This window comes from Acanthisitta chloris, unplaced genomic scaffold (genome assembly GCF_000695815.1).
Source record: "Acanthisitta chloris isolate BGI_N310 unplaced genomic scaffold, ASM69581v1 scaffold4319, whole genome shotgun sequence".
NCBI classification, from domain to species: domain Eukaryota; kingdom Metazoa; phylum Chordata; class Aves; order Passeriformes; family Acanthisittidae; genus Acanthisitta; species Acanthisitta chloris.
The window spans coordinates 14693-29760 of record NW_008689672.1 but is presented as its reverse complement, the minus strand read 5'-3'; the positions used below and the strand labels follow the sequence as shown (position 1 = coordinate 29760).

Below are 15068 nucleotides of genomic sequence, written 5' to 3'. Positions count from 1 at the left end.
GTGATGAGTCCCTTTGCTTTCTCCCTATGATGTAAGGAACAGTCCTTCACCTTTCACCCCAAAATTGCTGGCAGGTATAAGAAACACCCCTTCCTTTTGTAATTGCAGATGCTTCAATCTTCCCTTTTATAGAAAGCTTTGAGGTGAAATCCTGCATTGTGAATATACTGGGGTGGTTACATCACACACACACATACATACGTGCATATATATATATATGAAACATTTATATATATATGTATACACACATATATATGTATTTGTCCCCACCCTCCCTTCCCCCTGCTCCATTCTATCACTTCTTTGCCAGAAGGAGGGAAAATGTTAACTGATAAGTCTATTGCAGAGCTTTGTCACATTTATTTTTCTCCTCCCAGGAGCACTTAGGTGATTGGTTTTGGTCCATATTCCAGCAGTTAATAGCTACTCAGAGTACTTATTGTGAGCCCAAGCTATGCTGGGATGATAGCCCAGCCTACATGTGAAGGGGATCTCCTCTTCATTTGACAGGTATGTGTGGTAAATTCTTTTGGTAGCTTCAACACATTTCCCAGTGGCAGTACATGTAAATTGATCCGAGCAAACTGGAACCCTTGAGCAAATCCCTTCTGTGCAGCCATTGTTTATGCAGTGTTGTGTCATGAGACTTGCACAGAAAATAAGAGCACTCTATTTCCACAGGAAAGCCTTCCAGAAAAAAAAAATAAGAGAAGCATTATCTGATGTCTTGTCCTATGTGAGATAAGGAAAATCAAATTGCATGTTTATTAGGGAAAAAAAAAAACCACAAAAAAACCCCCAAAACTGAAACAAGCTGAAAAGAAGGAAAGAACTCAAGGGAGACTTTGTAGGAACAGTGAAGTAGTGCATAAGTCCAGGCTTTCTCCCCTTTACTTTTCTGCCAGCACCACTTCTGCCTGTTAGTTTGTTTTGTTAAGGTGCTTCAGGTCCTGCGTGGTCTTCAAGCTAAGCGGTGACCCCAAGTACTGCTTCTGTGTTGTTGCTTCCCCTCCCAAACCATGCCAACCATAGGGGCAGATGTTTCTCCCATGGATCCACAGGGGCAGTGCACTAGTTTCCTTCAGCACTCATCTTCTTGGTATATTTGTTCATCGAGTTCCTGGGACTCAAGGTGCTCGAGGCGGTCTGTTCGGCCACTCATAATCTCATCTGGGGTCTTCATGAACCTGCAAAACAGAGAAACAAGTGGATTTCCCAGTGGTCTCAGCTTTTATCTTCATCAAGTTGTTGAGGCCCCTGAGTGACCAAGATGATCTTAGCTGCATCCTCCCAATGTATTTCCCAGCTTCTCCCCAGCCTACTGGTGTCTTCCCTCCTCCATACCTTGAAAGGAAACAAAGGAAATAACAGACATTTTACCCCTGCTCCTTGAAAGCCCAAATCTGAACTAAACCCCACAGTCTTTTCCAAGGTGTGGAGAGGCAGAGGGCTACTGCTTTGTGCAGGCCTGGTGTAGGTGAGCGAGAAGAATATGAAACACCAAAGGAACAGTGGTGGAAAAAGCCAAGTCAGAACAAGTTCTGGGAAATGGAAAAAGCCCTGAAAGAAAAAATCTCTTGGGCTAGGGAACTGTAAGCAAAGACAGACTCTTCCTGTGTGATTGCAGCAGGCATAATTGTACTGAAGCAGCATCCTCTGTAAATGATGGGGCTCCCAGCACTAATGTCTCAATGCAGTAAGTCTGCAGGGGGCTAGAAACAGAAACTGCCCCTGGGGAGGCATGGCAGCAGTAGGAAATGGGAAAGGATATCCACCAGCCTGCAGATCAAGTCTGCAGTCTTGATTTCTACCAGGATGCTTTTGTGCACTACTGCACAGAGGCAGCATGGAAAAGCTCTGCCTTTTCTTTTTGAATTTAATGGTGTAGGAAGAGAGAGTGGCACAGGAACGATGAGATCCTAGTTCCAAAACACATCACTTTCCTAACTCCTAAGTAGCTCTGGAGAAATTAGGATGAAAGATATTTATTACAAAATTTGTTACAAAATTTCATGGTCTTTCATTAAGGACGTACTGGTTAACATTCAGCAGTACAAAATGTGTTAATCACAAGAGCTGATTTTATTTCAGGTTGATGATATGCCCCGTATCCTTGCCCCAGTGAAAACAAAAACAACCAACAGGAGCCTTGTTACTAGCAGTGACCTGGAAAAATCACTGCTGAAGCCTCTCAGCAAACATAGCATAGCCTGGAACTAACCTTTTGCCATCCCTTCTAATTTTGGAAATCATGTGCATATATGCATTTAGGGAAAAACAAAAAAGGGTTGTGACTCACTGCTGTGTCACTCCCATTTGTGTGCTGTAAGGACACTGCTGATACAAATGGTGTTCTAGTGGTGAAAAACTCACATGCAGGAGTGGTGAATCAGCCCTTGGCTGCACAGTGAAAATGCACCAAAGCCTATGGGCCAGACTGTGCCCTGATTTAAACCCTGTGCTTGTCTTGTGGATCTCGCATGAGGATGAAATCAAAACAGAGAGTGACCCCACTGCCTCCCCTACCTTCTGTCTGCTCTGCTTCCCAAAGCATGTGGGAAATGGGCTAACATGAACTGCACCGCAGTACTTTAGTGTTCTAAGTTCTGTCAAGTAACTCAAAGCATGGGGATTTGCACTAGCATTTGGTTACATTTAAAAAAACCCAAAGCAATCCAGAACTACTAGCTAATTAAGAAGCAGTATCTGTGACCTATTCTGTTGCAGAAGACACTCAGGCAACCTATTAGAAATTCTTCTCTGACTCCATTTTACTTGAAGTTCTGTACAGATATCTGCAGATGACAACTGCCTGCATGTTACTTATAAAGTCACATTCCCTATTATTTCTGTGCTTGCAAGAAATAGCCAAGAAAGGCACATTAATGGCTTGATTCTTTGCAGCTGTTCTTTTTCTCCTCAGATATAAATAGGTCTAAGAAAACAACATCAAAAAGTTTTTATTGGGAATTGTGCAAAAAATGTTTGGCTGGTTTTTTTTTTTCTTCCAGTTTCCAAAGGAAATGAGGTTTACATGTTCATGTTTTATGCTCCCTGTTTACCTTTGAATCTGTTGGTCAATTTGGGCAAGTCTGACTTGCAATGGCAATTTGGGCAAGTCTGAGACCTCCAAGGGCATTGTGTTTCTACAGTTCTGTTGGTCAATTTGGGCAAGTCTGACAGAGGAACTGAGACCTCCAAGGGCATTATGTTTCTACAGCTTTGAGAAAATAGGCAGCCTGGTTGAGAAGAGATGGAGTCCTGTTTTGTTTATGCCCACGCTGAAGGGAAGGCTCCAGATAAGCACATTCACTGTTCAGCATCACCAATTCCCCCAGGGCAATGCAGTCTTCACACAAGGCCACAGAAATGCAAGTACCCTTGGTACTGCTGCTCATGGAGTAACCTTGTTTAAACAGTTGATTCTGCCCACGACTACTTCTTCCCTTCACCCTCCTTCTCCCATCTAAGTTTCCTTCTATGAGCTGACATAAACAAATTATTCCACAGAAACCTTTCTCAGCTGTAGATAAGAGTGGCTAATGCAGCTCTGTTAGCTATTTCAGAAAACAAACTCCAAGGCTGCCTTCCTATTAATAAAGTTTCCAAGCACCCTTGGAAATTTCCAAGCACCCTGCTACATCCAGGCCATTCACATCAAAGCAGTCTTGGGTCTGAGCTCAGTGCTCTGTGGGTCAGACATACTCACTAGGATATGCTGGTCTTGTCTGAAGAGAACTGGAGTGATCTCACTCTCTGCCAGCTGCACTCAGGTTAGTCCAAGTAACTCCCTGTTTTAACGCTGTTTCAGGCACTATTTCCTAAATCCTTGATTGTATCATCCAACCTAATGTGTTAGGTAAATGAATGGATCTTGCAGGCCCCTCTCTTAAAGGCAGCACCACTCAAGCCAGGATCATTCTGTGATGCTCATGGGCTGGAGGAAATGCCTGATCCCCACTTAGCAGCTGTGTTTGAGATGTCAGTTTGGACTGGGTTTTCCAGCAGTTTGGCTGAATCATTTATCTAAGGCCATGAAGAACAGCACAGCCTGCTTGAAGTGTGTGAAAAGACTTCTATTGACTCCACTGATCACTGAAACAAGCCTGGATTTTCCTGAATTGGTGTGGCTGCCTTGAAAGCTGGGAAGCATTGGTCTAGGCAGCTTTTACAAATGTATGTCCATTGCCACCTGTGTTAGAGCTGTGGTAATGAAGTATCCCACACACAATTCCACCCTCCATCTTCAGAAACTAATTGTCTGCAAAAAGGAATGACAAAGAAAGAAAATTACCTGAACAAAAGCCTTTGTCCTGGCTCCTTCCGGATAATATTTAGTTTGTAGTAGTGGCGTAGGGCTCTGGACATTTTCTCATAAGTCATATTTGTTCTGTTCTGTTTTTTAACAAAGAAAAAAGGAAAAATGTGGTGAGATGATTCATTAAAACCTTCCTAAGCCTGAAAAGGAGTTGCAGAACTATCACAGCTAGCTAAAGTAACCAAGTCAGTTCAAGTACTCAGAGGTTTCACACTTGTACTGCTTGCAGGCTCACCCTGCCCCCACAGACCTCATCAACAAATTTTTGTGGGTCTCTTCTCACTCAGGGCAATTTAAGCAAGGAGTCTAACAAAAATTCCAAGTGAGGTTTTTCTATAGTTTCTTGGAACACAGATAACAAAAGACTTAATTAACTACAAGAGGAGACATTAGGTGGAGAGAGATGCTCATGCCAAGTGGGATGTGACAGGCCTGTTCTTAATGAAAATACCTTTTGTAAAAGCCTAAGAACAGTGGCTAATAGTCTGAATCTGTCAGCAATCCCTGCTAAGAGCACTGTTCCTCTGGGATTCCCCTGCATTAACCAGTTAATGCTTACCAAGCACTGTGGAGATTGACAGCCTGTTTCTGCTCTTGTTATGAAGGTGTAAATCAAGAAGCCCATTAGGTTGTACATCTGCTTCTATGGCAGAGGGTACAGACAGAGCAGTGTGGTATACTGAGGTATGGCCCTGCTGAAGCTGTGTCACCAGACACAAGTGATGGATGCTGGCAGAGCTGTATGTGGGCAGCCCCCACAGACTTGGGATAGCAGGATCAGCCCCTTAGGCTATGTCTACATGAAGAGCATTTTTCTGGTACAAGGAGTAGTGGTTACTATGCTGGCAAAGAGACTCCCAGCAGAGACAACTATCCTGGCAAAGCTGTGTTTGTGTGAGTATAAAGCAGCCGCCTTGCCACGGGCAAAACATGCCAAGCTAGTAGGAGCATGCTTTCCTCTGTGAGCCTCCACTTTAGGGGTTTGGCTTCAGTGAGACTGATCCACCTGCCTAAAATGCCCTGTAAGAGCAGACTTCCTCTGCTTGCCCTGACCACGACAGCTCTGCTAAGGGAGGCCACATAAAGAGCTCCTGACAATCAAAAAGCAGCCGCCTTGCCACGGGCAAAACATGCCAAGCTAGTAGGAGCATGCTTTCCTCTGTGAGCCTCCACTTTAGGGGTTTGGCTTCAGTGAGACTGATCCACCTGCCTAAAATGCCCTGTAAGAGCAGACTTCCTCTGCTTGCCCTGACCACGACAGCTCTGCTAAGGGAGGCCACATAAAGAGCTCCTGACAATCAAACAAAACAAGCTAAGGGAGGCCACATAAAGAGCTCCTGTGACAATCAAACACTAACAAGAACAATGTTTTCCCTGCAAAATCTAGACTCTGGTCATTGGGAAGCCCCTCCGAAATACCACGTGTGCTTCTTCCATTTCGCATGTGCTAAAAGGCCACTGTGTTACCCAAGTGGCTAGTGGTCTGAAGTAGCTTCAGTTTTAGCCACTCAGCACATCCAGTCCCTCTGCTCAAAGCAGGTTCAACCAGAGATGGTTGCTCAGGACTGTGTCCAGTTGGGTTTTGAACATCTCCAAGAATGAAGACTCCACAGTCTCCTCTGGAAACTCCAGTGTCTGAGCATCTTCCTAGTAGAACAGTCCCACACCTGGAGTCACGTGAAATGCAACATGTGGCTACGTGAGTCTCACGACTCCTCAGGTCATTCCTCCTCAGGTGAGAGGACTTCACACTGTCCCTTAATAAATGTCATAAAGTCCTCATTAGCCCAAATCTCCACCATGTTCAGATCCATGCAGAAGACTGAGCACAACCCTCTGGTGTATCAGCTACTCCTCCCAGTTTTGTATTGTCTGAGAACCTGCTGAGATGCACTCTGTCCCATTATCCAGGTCATTCATGAACAAGTTAAACACTACTGCCCCAAAATCAATCCCTGGGGTACCATCACAAGTGACTGAATTTTGTGCCATTGACCACAATCTTTTCAGCCCAGCAAATCAGACAGTTTTCAATCCACCTCAACATATTCTTGTCTAGGTCATACTTTAAATTAGTCTGTCTATGAGGCTACTATGTAAGACAGTCTTAAAGGCTTTTCTAATACCAAGACAAGGCACTATTCTCCCCGAATTCACCAAGCTAATGATTTCATTGCAGACAGATAATACCAAGACAAGGCACTATTCTCCCTGAATTCACCAAGCTAATGATTTCGTTGCAGACAGGTATCACAATGGTCAAGCATGAGTTCCCTTTGCAAATGCATGCTGACTACTCATACATTCATATGAATATACTCATATACAAACACAGATTATCTATACATACTCAGTCCCAAACTGCAAAAACCACTAACTGTTTTCCAGAGAACAAAGTAGAATAACCTCTTAAAAGGAAATACATAATCCTGCAGCATTTGGTGTCTGTCACAGGACAGCATGTGAAAACTGAAAGTTGCTACAGACAGGAACACAGACAGAAAGCTCCTGCCAAGCTGTAGTAGAGACCTCCTCTAATCAGAATAACCTTAGCATCAGGTTTAGGGAAGAAATAAGATGCCTTGAGAGAGAAGGACTAATTTTTGCACTCCTTGTAATTTTACAATGACATGCATTTATAAACAAATGCCTTTAAACCAAACCAACAGGTTCTCTATATGAGGGGTAGGTTTTAGTGCTTGAGGATGGATGCTTTATATTTCTAACGCAGGTAGAACGAAGGACTGCAGCTTTCCAGCAGTAGTTTATAGGCACATCCTTTCTTCCTTTTCTCCTTGTTTATAAGTGAATCTCATGTTGTTACAGGAGGTTAAGTGCCATACAATGAAAATTGCAGAGTTTCCTTACCTTGTGGTTTCCCCACAGCCGGGCCAGCCCATTGGGATCCACTATCCGAAATATTTTGGATTCCTTATCTTCCCATCGGATGAAATTTTCGTACCGGCTGTCAGAAAGCAGTTGATAGACATAATCCCAAAGCAACCTACAGTCTGTGAACAGAGAAGCAAGAAAATATTGACTTTCTGTTTTCTTGGGATTAATTCTGGAAACTTTAGGGTAGATGTGTAGTGAAAGGAAGTTAGGATCAGGACTGAAACAGCTGCTGCAATCTGAAATGCAAATGGCTTGGCTGATAACTAGTAATGTGTGCAAAATGTACTGGAATATACAGTCTCTCCTCAAGTGTCCTAGTCCTTCTGACACTGAGCATCTTTATCACAATAAAAGCTGTGTGAGATGGCCTGCTGATCTTAGCTGTATGTTTATTGCTGTACTGAAGCACATAAAACTACCACTGTTGGCCCTGATGCTGTTGCTGGCTGTTTTACTGGAGAAATCAAGAATCCTGCAACTTGCTCTCTCTGCTTGAGGCTGCCCCTTTCTGTGCCAACATGGGAGGTCTAAAACATGGGCAACGTTACAGCTTTCCTTTGTATACTCCATCTGATCTAAACTTGACACCTTCTCCCATTTTTGAATTTCATTTTTGCCCTATTTTTTAAGGTTGCTGAAAAAATTTCCAAGTATTATAATTACTTGAGTGCTATTGAGAGGTTAAATACTTTCTATTTGGATAATTGAATTCAAATTTCTTCTTGGCAAACACTCCTTAGGTTGCTAATTAAAGGTCTAAAAGATACTTAGGTTTTAGTTCAGTGTTTTTCAGTTTCATGGCAGTCTCTTGAGACTGAGGAAGCCAAGAGCTGAGCTGCTCCTACTTCCTGTTTGCAATGTGTGTGTGCACAGCACAGCGTAACTGGGAACTATAAAATATGGAAAGTGAATTGTACAGAGCTGGGGGCACTGCTGCTGTCAGAAACAACAGAGTTTTTATAGCTCAACTGTCCAGATCCCTAAGATGCCCACATGGCTGCATTTTACTTTGAAAGCAACAGCAGCCTCTGAGATGGCTTGTTAGAGTTGTTAAAAGGCTGCCAACCAAAGACATCCAGCTTCAAAGTGCTAAAATGGACTCTTGTCAGCCTGTCTTTTTATTCCTGTCTGTCTGTCTGGGGCTGGCACATGTCACAATGGGGATGATGCCATATTCTGTATGAGAATGTAAAATGCTTTTTGAAAAAGGATATGAGTAACACATTTAATGAACACACCTGAAATGGTTAGATATTCATGTTAGTATTGCCCCACTTCCAACTGTAAACAGTATCTCTGAAACCTGTACTGTCTCTAAAACCAGAGCTTAGTTTGCCAGTGCCCTTACTATATACTCTCCCTACCAGTCTATGAAGAACAAAGCAGTCTATTTTGAAGAGATGACATCTGGCAAAAACTGCTGGTTTCCATTCTACCTCCCTGATGGTCACCTCATTCATGACATCTACAAGAGGAGGATGTGAAAGGAAAGAGGCAATCAGACTTTTTAGTTGAAAAAAAAATCTTATTTGCATAAGAAAATAATTTTCTGCAGAAAAATGTTCATTCCCACTTGAAATTTGTCTAGGTTTTAATTTAAAAAACGAAACCTGGGCATAAGGTTCTGTGGACTTCCCTGGACTATGTGGGAGGTCTGCAAAAGAGCATGAAAATGGAAGTCTCAGGCTACTTTAATTTCTGTTATCTTCCCTCTCACAAATTCACAAAACATGGTTCTTCCATTGCCTTTCTGTCAATATTCTTGATGTACACATATTAGAAAAAAACTTCTCTAGACTTCACTTATCAATCAAAAGAAAGGAGATTATGTTGCTCTACTGGTTTGTGCCTTTTAACATTGTGTGAAGTTCTCAGATAATAGGGTAGTAAGGGCTCATTTAAGTGGTTCCTTGACACACATGCAATTCATTCCAAAATGCTTTCAATGTGAGGCTGTATAGAAAACAGAGGTTTAGTGCAAGAAACCTTGGGGTCAAGTGGAGGGATGGTGCTCCTGCAGAGGCAAGTCAATGTCAGGCTTTGTCACAGTCCTGAATCTTCAATCTGGGGCAGGCAGCCTCTGATTGTAGCACCTTTGGGCTAATATTTACAGTTCTGCAGGGATATTATTTACACTAAACTTTACTTTCACCTCATTATTTGCAATAGGCAATGTTACTTTCAATCCCCACACACACACACACTGAGCTCCCTTCATCAAAACCAAGAAAGCACACAAAAAAATCAGCCTAAGATGTCTAGGTGGCAAATTATTAGACTAACAACAGAGCTTCAGGAGCTAAGAAGAGGTAGCATTCAAGTGCAGATTTGTATTTTGTTGTTCACTTTATTTCTAGAAAGGATTCAGGCTAGGCTTGAATATAAATATACCTCAAATGAGAAGAACTCGGATCTGCATCTTGAGATCTTCACAAGAAAAGTCCTACATGATCAAGGGCCCCATCCCATATTCCAAACTGACTGAGCTGCTCAGACTTGCAGAGGTATTTAGTAGGCTGGTGGAATTTGCAAAAAAAACTCCAACCACCCAAGTATCTTAGACTGCTATTTGCTTCAACAAGAAAGCTGAAAGTCCTTGAAAACTCTGTTTGGCTCCTACAACCACTTAAAAACTCATTTTCGAAAAGTGTAATTGTCTATCGGCAAATTTAGATATATGGCTCAGTTGCAATAGTTTAATGAGCTGGCATGCATCAGTGCAGCTGTGGCAACTGTGTCTCAACCCCCTGCAAATAGGAAATAAAAAGCATTAAACACCACCAGAAAATAGTTAGGCTCACTGCATTTCTTCTCAGCAGAGTTGAGAGCTACTGTTGGTTATCACAGACCAGCTGATGCTTTGCAGCACACTTTAGTTTATGCATGAGCTCTGTTTGCAGAGTACCTACATCAGCTTGCCTTCTTTCAAGTTTCACATGGGAACCCTTTAGGAATTCGAGTATGGGTACTCAGGGCTTTGTTTGATTTTAACCACAAATGATTTACACCCTGAGTATCTTTCTCAACAGATTGCACTGTAAAAAAAAATAGGAGGTTCTGGAGAGGTCTCCCTGACTGACAGAGAATCAGTAACTAGATAATTGACCAGTAGGCCAGTAGAGACCATCGTAAATAGGACATTAGAGACTATAGGTCAAAGACTACCTGATAACTCTTAGAGACTGTAATGAACTTGGAGTATAGCAGAGTCTATTTAGAGCACACTTCAAGCCTACAAAATTGGTCAAAACCCAAGAAGAAACAACGCTAGAAAATTAGCTATTAAAAGGAGTTTCTCCACTCAGAAAAGAGACACCTCCACCAAGGGCTGGTGAAGATGCTCTCAGGCACATGGTGAGATTCTTGAGGCTGTCCTGTGCAGGGCCTGGAGATGGATTTTGATGATCCTCATGGATTCCTTCCAACTCAGGACATTCTGTGATTCTATGACACAGAAAGCTATATCCTCCAGGAAGGTCAAAACTGTTATGTGTTTTCAGAAAGGATGGAGAAATGGAGAGGAGGACTTGTATGTGGACGGTTATTTTGTAAGTGTAAATCACTTGCTTGAGGAAAGTCTGGATGATGTGAATGACTCCATGAAGACTAATCACCTCCTTGGCTGTCAAAGCACCTTCAAAGGAGTTGCCACATGAGGGGACTCTCCATGGAGTGTGTGTTGCCTAGTGAGTAATGGCAAGAAAGCACATGGATACTGCTGAGGCATAGCAAGTTTAAAAGTGTGGGAGATTCAATAGGGAAGTTGAGTCAGGGCTGGTACATAAATTGTTTGGGCATGCTGCAATTTCCTGCCTTTTTCCTTAAATAAGCTTACTTAGAAAGTAACTGTGCCCTCGTAGCACAAGGAAACATCATTTCCCCCCAGCACACACACACACACACATTTTTTAACAAGCGAACTCAGATGATTGAACTTTGTACAATCTAAAGCTAAAGGGACTTAGCTGTGGAGAGAGCTGGGACTGAGAGGCTTTTAAAGTGATGAGGTACAGAACAATCTAGCTGCAGTGGGAAGGTGGTGAAAGGCCCAGCAATGTGCCAGGGCTCCTAAATGCTGGTGTTCCCATGTCCTACCATCTTCTCAGTTGTACTACTAGACAAGACTGAACTACGTAAGTAGCTGGGAATTAGGGTCTTCAAATAGCAAGGCATGGTTACAACTTTCCTTCTGAAGCCAATCCTTCTAGAGGGATTTTTATAGTTATGCACAAGGTACTGATAAGGTGTAGAGTATTTAGCTGTTTCTGAGAATGCCATAAGCACTGCCCTACATGTGCAAGAGGCAGCAGTTTCACACTCCCACTACTAACAGCCACGTCTTGTGCAGTCCCAAGGTTAGCAGAGATAGAGTAAAGCCCTGGGGTTGGCTTCCCACTCCTGGCTGCTGCTTGCCTGCCGTGGCTGACACTAGGCACAAGAAAAATAGGCAGCTACACAGCTCTGGAATGGGTCAGGGAGGAGAGGCAGAGCACTTGGGGTTTACAGAGTATGAAGAAATCCCTTCTATAAACAGCAGTTGCTGGCTTTAAACTCCGCTGACAGCAGAACGCTTGCCTTCTTTAGTTTTAACCCCTCCTTTCACGTGGCAGAAGTGGCCAAACCTCAGCAGCTCTTCCCTGGTGTGGTAAAAATCTAATTTCTCTTTTCTGGCTGAAAAGCTCTGTTTACTGCCCACACTTAAAGCACAGCTTTGGTGATGCTACATAAAGGGGGAGACTGTAATATTGTCATTAAGAGTCCCTTGTGACACTCAAACAGACACTGTGAGTGTGTGTATTGTAGATTCATTTCAAATATGCCTTAAGACTATAGGCACAGACTTCTGAAAATACACCTAGAGAACACTGGCAAATGAAGACTTCCTAATGTCTATATGATGGTAATAAATATCTCCTAGGATTGAAATACCACCTCAAAATGATCTGTAAATTAAACATGATGCATCTTATGTTCTAGTATTTTGACATTTGTCCAGCCATTACGAATGACTTCTCTACTATCATTTGGCCAAGGTCATCTTCATGTTGCAGTAGTGAGAGGTCTTATATCTGTGTTCCCTAGGACTAAATAATGCTGTCTAGGCATATACAGGCTAAAGACCTCTTTTGTTCAGAATACAACACTCCCCTGCACTGCACTATTTCTTAAAATACACTGTGTCTGAGGTCTCAGTTGTTTAAATGAGGCCCATGGTGCAGAGCTGGCCCACTTCATCTATCAATGACTAAAATCCTCTTGTAACCACAGAAGAGTTTTGTGAGACCCACCCACATCTTGCTCTGAAGATCATTAAATAAAATGTGTTTGATCTGGCTGATGACTGACTTGGAACCTAACATGGCTTCACAGAAGAAGAGATGCCAAAGTAACATTGTCATACTCCCTCTGACATAAGCTGAAGCCTTACCCCTTGCTGAGTAGGTTAGCCTACAATTTTTCCAGCATGATATCACTTGACTTGAATGGTTCTGTGATTTCTACCAGCTGAAGAGCTCTCACAAGCTCAGGCTCCTTTCTTTTACAAGGTGATTTGTACTTCAGCTGTATTTGTTCAGAACGAAGCAAACAATGGCTGTTCACAACGGAAACTAATGAACAGAACTCTACATGTTCTCTGGTACTCTGGTTTCCATATGCACACCTGAAATGCGTGTGATGCTCATGGTATCCAAAGAATGAATGGATGAAATTCAGTTGGCCACAGCTGCTGTGAGAAGAAGGTCCTGATCTCTTTTTCATTTTATCCTCCACTCTTCCTGCCACTTACCTTGTGCTAGCTCTGTTGGATTTCTCTGTGAGCCAACTTAAATCGCTTCAACAGAACAAAATGAACACTGCAAAAACACCAGCCATCTTTCTGCTATTTCTGCAGGCAGGAGGATCTAGTGAACGCTAATGCCAGCACAAAGAAGGTGGCAAGACTACACTGGGAGAGCAGACAAGGATGGGGAGAAAAGAGGCAGAGGCACAGGAGGTTCCATGGACCTTCAGCCTACGGTCTGTAACTAATGAACAGAACTTCTCTACAAGTTCTGTGGTACTCTGGTTTCCATAAGCTTGCTGAGGGATGTCAGTAAGCCTCTGAGAAAGGCAACACTACTTTGGGGCATCTGGATTTGTTTAAACTGCAGCAGGAACCAAGAAATCACAAAGGATATTGGCTGTTGTATGAAAAACAAAAGACTGGGAGAGAACTCCTATGTCCTGAAGTGGTTTAGGCTTGCCATAGAGATGAGCTGTAACTGCACTTTCACTACATCCTAAACTGTGCAAGAAGCAGAGCTCTCTGAACAAGTCAAACAGACCTCTGGGTTACCTAACTGCTGCGTGAAGTTCCTCAGGCTGGATGATACTGTAACGTGTTTCAGGAGTACAGTGAGAACTACTCAGTTAACTTGCTCTCATCACACAAGTAGAGAGGGAGGAAAAATAAAGCTGGTGCAAAAGCGAAAAAAGACATATATGGACCTTATCAAAACAGCTCCTGTATCCTTGCTGAAAACCTCTTCCATGGCAAAAAAAGAAATTGGGAAACCAACCGACAGCACACTGAGAAAGACAGTAGGATTACTGCTGTGTTGAGACATAATTCAGCCTCAATATCCATCCATGGTATTTCAGCAGATAAACCAAAAGAAAAAAGGAACCAAGTCTCGTGATTAATGGGTCAAATGGCTCTGAGGACTGGGGGAGCACTGACCCTGAGATGGAGCAGTCCTGCTCATGACTATATGTTAATCCATATCCAGGTTACTAGAGAAAATAGTTTTCTTTGCATGAATGCTGCTGATGGGAGCAGGATGGTAAGGTGGTACAGTAAAGCCAATGTTTTTGCGGAGACACCTCTTGACAGACAACTGTTTGTTAAGCTCAGTAAATTCAAGCTGTGGCTGAGGAAAGAGGCTGCCAGATCGCACAATACAACAGTTGTATGTTGCTTCTTCTTGTACCCAAATGCTGAGTGGGAGATCAGGCAGAAGGAGAGTGGAAACCTGAGACTGTCATGCTGCTAACAGTTGTGCTGTGAGGTTGTAAAAATAACACAGCAAGATGAGGCCAAACTCTGTCTTTGGCAATAGAACTTATACAGGGAAGGAGGATCCAAAAGCTTCATATCCCTCATGTGGTTCTAGAAAAGAGCACTCAAATCACAAAGAACATATAATAGACATGCCACAGACCATTTGATAGATGAAGACTTTGCAAGTTGAAGTCTGCTGTATTAAAAAACAGGCTTTATTTTTTTCTGTCCTGTTCTCCTGTTCCATCTCCCCATACCCATCAGTCATTTCCAGTATCAGCTTCAAGTGCTGTACTTTTCCTGCTCCATCACAACAGTAGAGAAGACTCTTGCTCCAAAAACCTGCCTCTGGTACTCCTGTGGCTTTTCTGCACCTTTGCTATTCATGAAGGCAATTAATAGAAATTCAACCTCTGCCTGTTCACAAGACATCTTACAAACACCTCACAAGCTCTCTGACACCAGAAAACTGGCCAAATGATTTAATGGTGGGAATTTAAGAATTAAGAATGAAGCTTTATCTTCAGAATTGTACTTTAGAGAAGTGGACAAAAGCAGGAGTGACTTAACTGCACGAAAGGCATTCCCAACAAGGGTAACAACTTTTAGCCCCACAATGTGAGAATCTTGACTATCTTCTGACAGTTCAGCCTCGGGTTTAGACTTCTGTTTTATTTTCTTTCAAAAGATAAAAATCTTGTCTGCAGCAGACTACTTTCCATTGGCCTCGTTTCTGTGTACTGTCAGAAAATGCAGAGCACTCCAAGAGGTGTGAGCACGGCTGGAGGATGTGGCTCCTGGTGTGCTCCCAAG

General features: G+C 42.8%; 1 protein-coding gene across 1 annotated transcript in view; it reads right to left on the bottom strand.

The window, feature by feature from the left end:
• Positions 1 to 723: 723 nt before the first annotated feature.
• Positions 724 to 15068, bottom strand: part of ETV6 (ets variant 6) — a 28551-nt gene continuing 14206 nt past the window's right edge. Inside the window, exons 3-5 of the mRNA XM_009081497.1 lie at positions 7187 to 7329; positions 4295 to 4395; positions 724 to 1187 (exon numbers count right to left, since the gene is read on the bottom strand). Coding sequence (XP_009079745.1) covers positions 1082 to 1187; positions 4295 to 4395; positions 7187 to 7329 — 350 coding nt within the window. The 3' untranslated portion in view covers positions 724 to 1081. The remainder of the gene's footprint in view (positions 1188 to 4294; positions 4396 to 7186; positions 7330 to 15068) is intronic.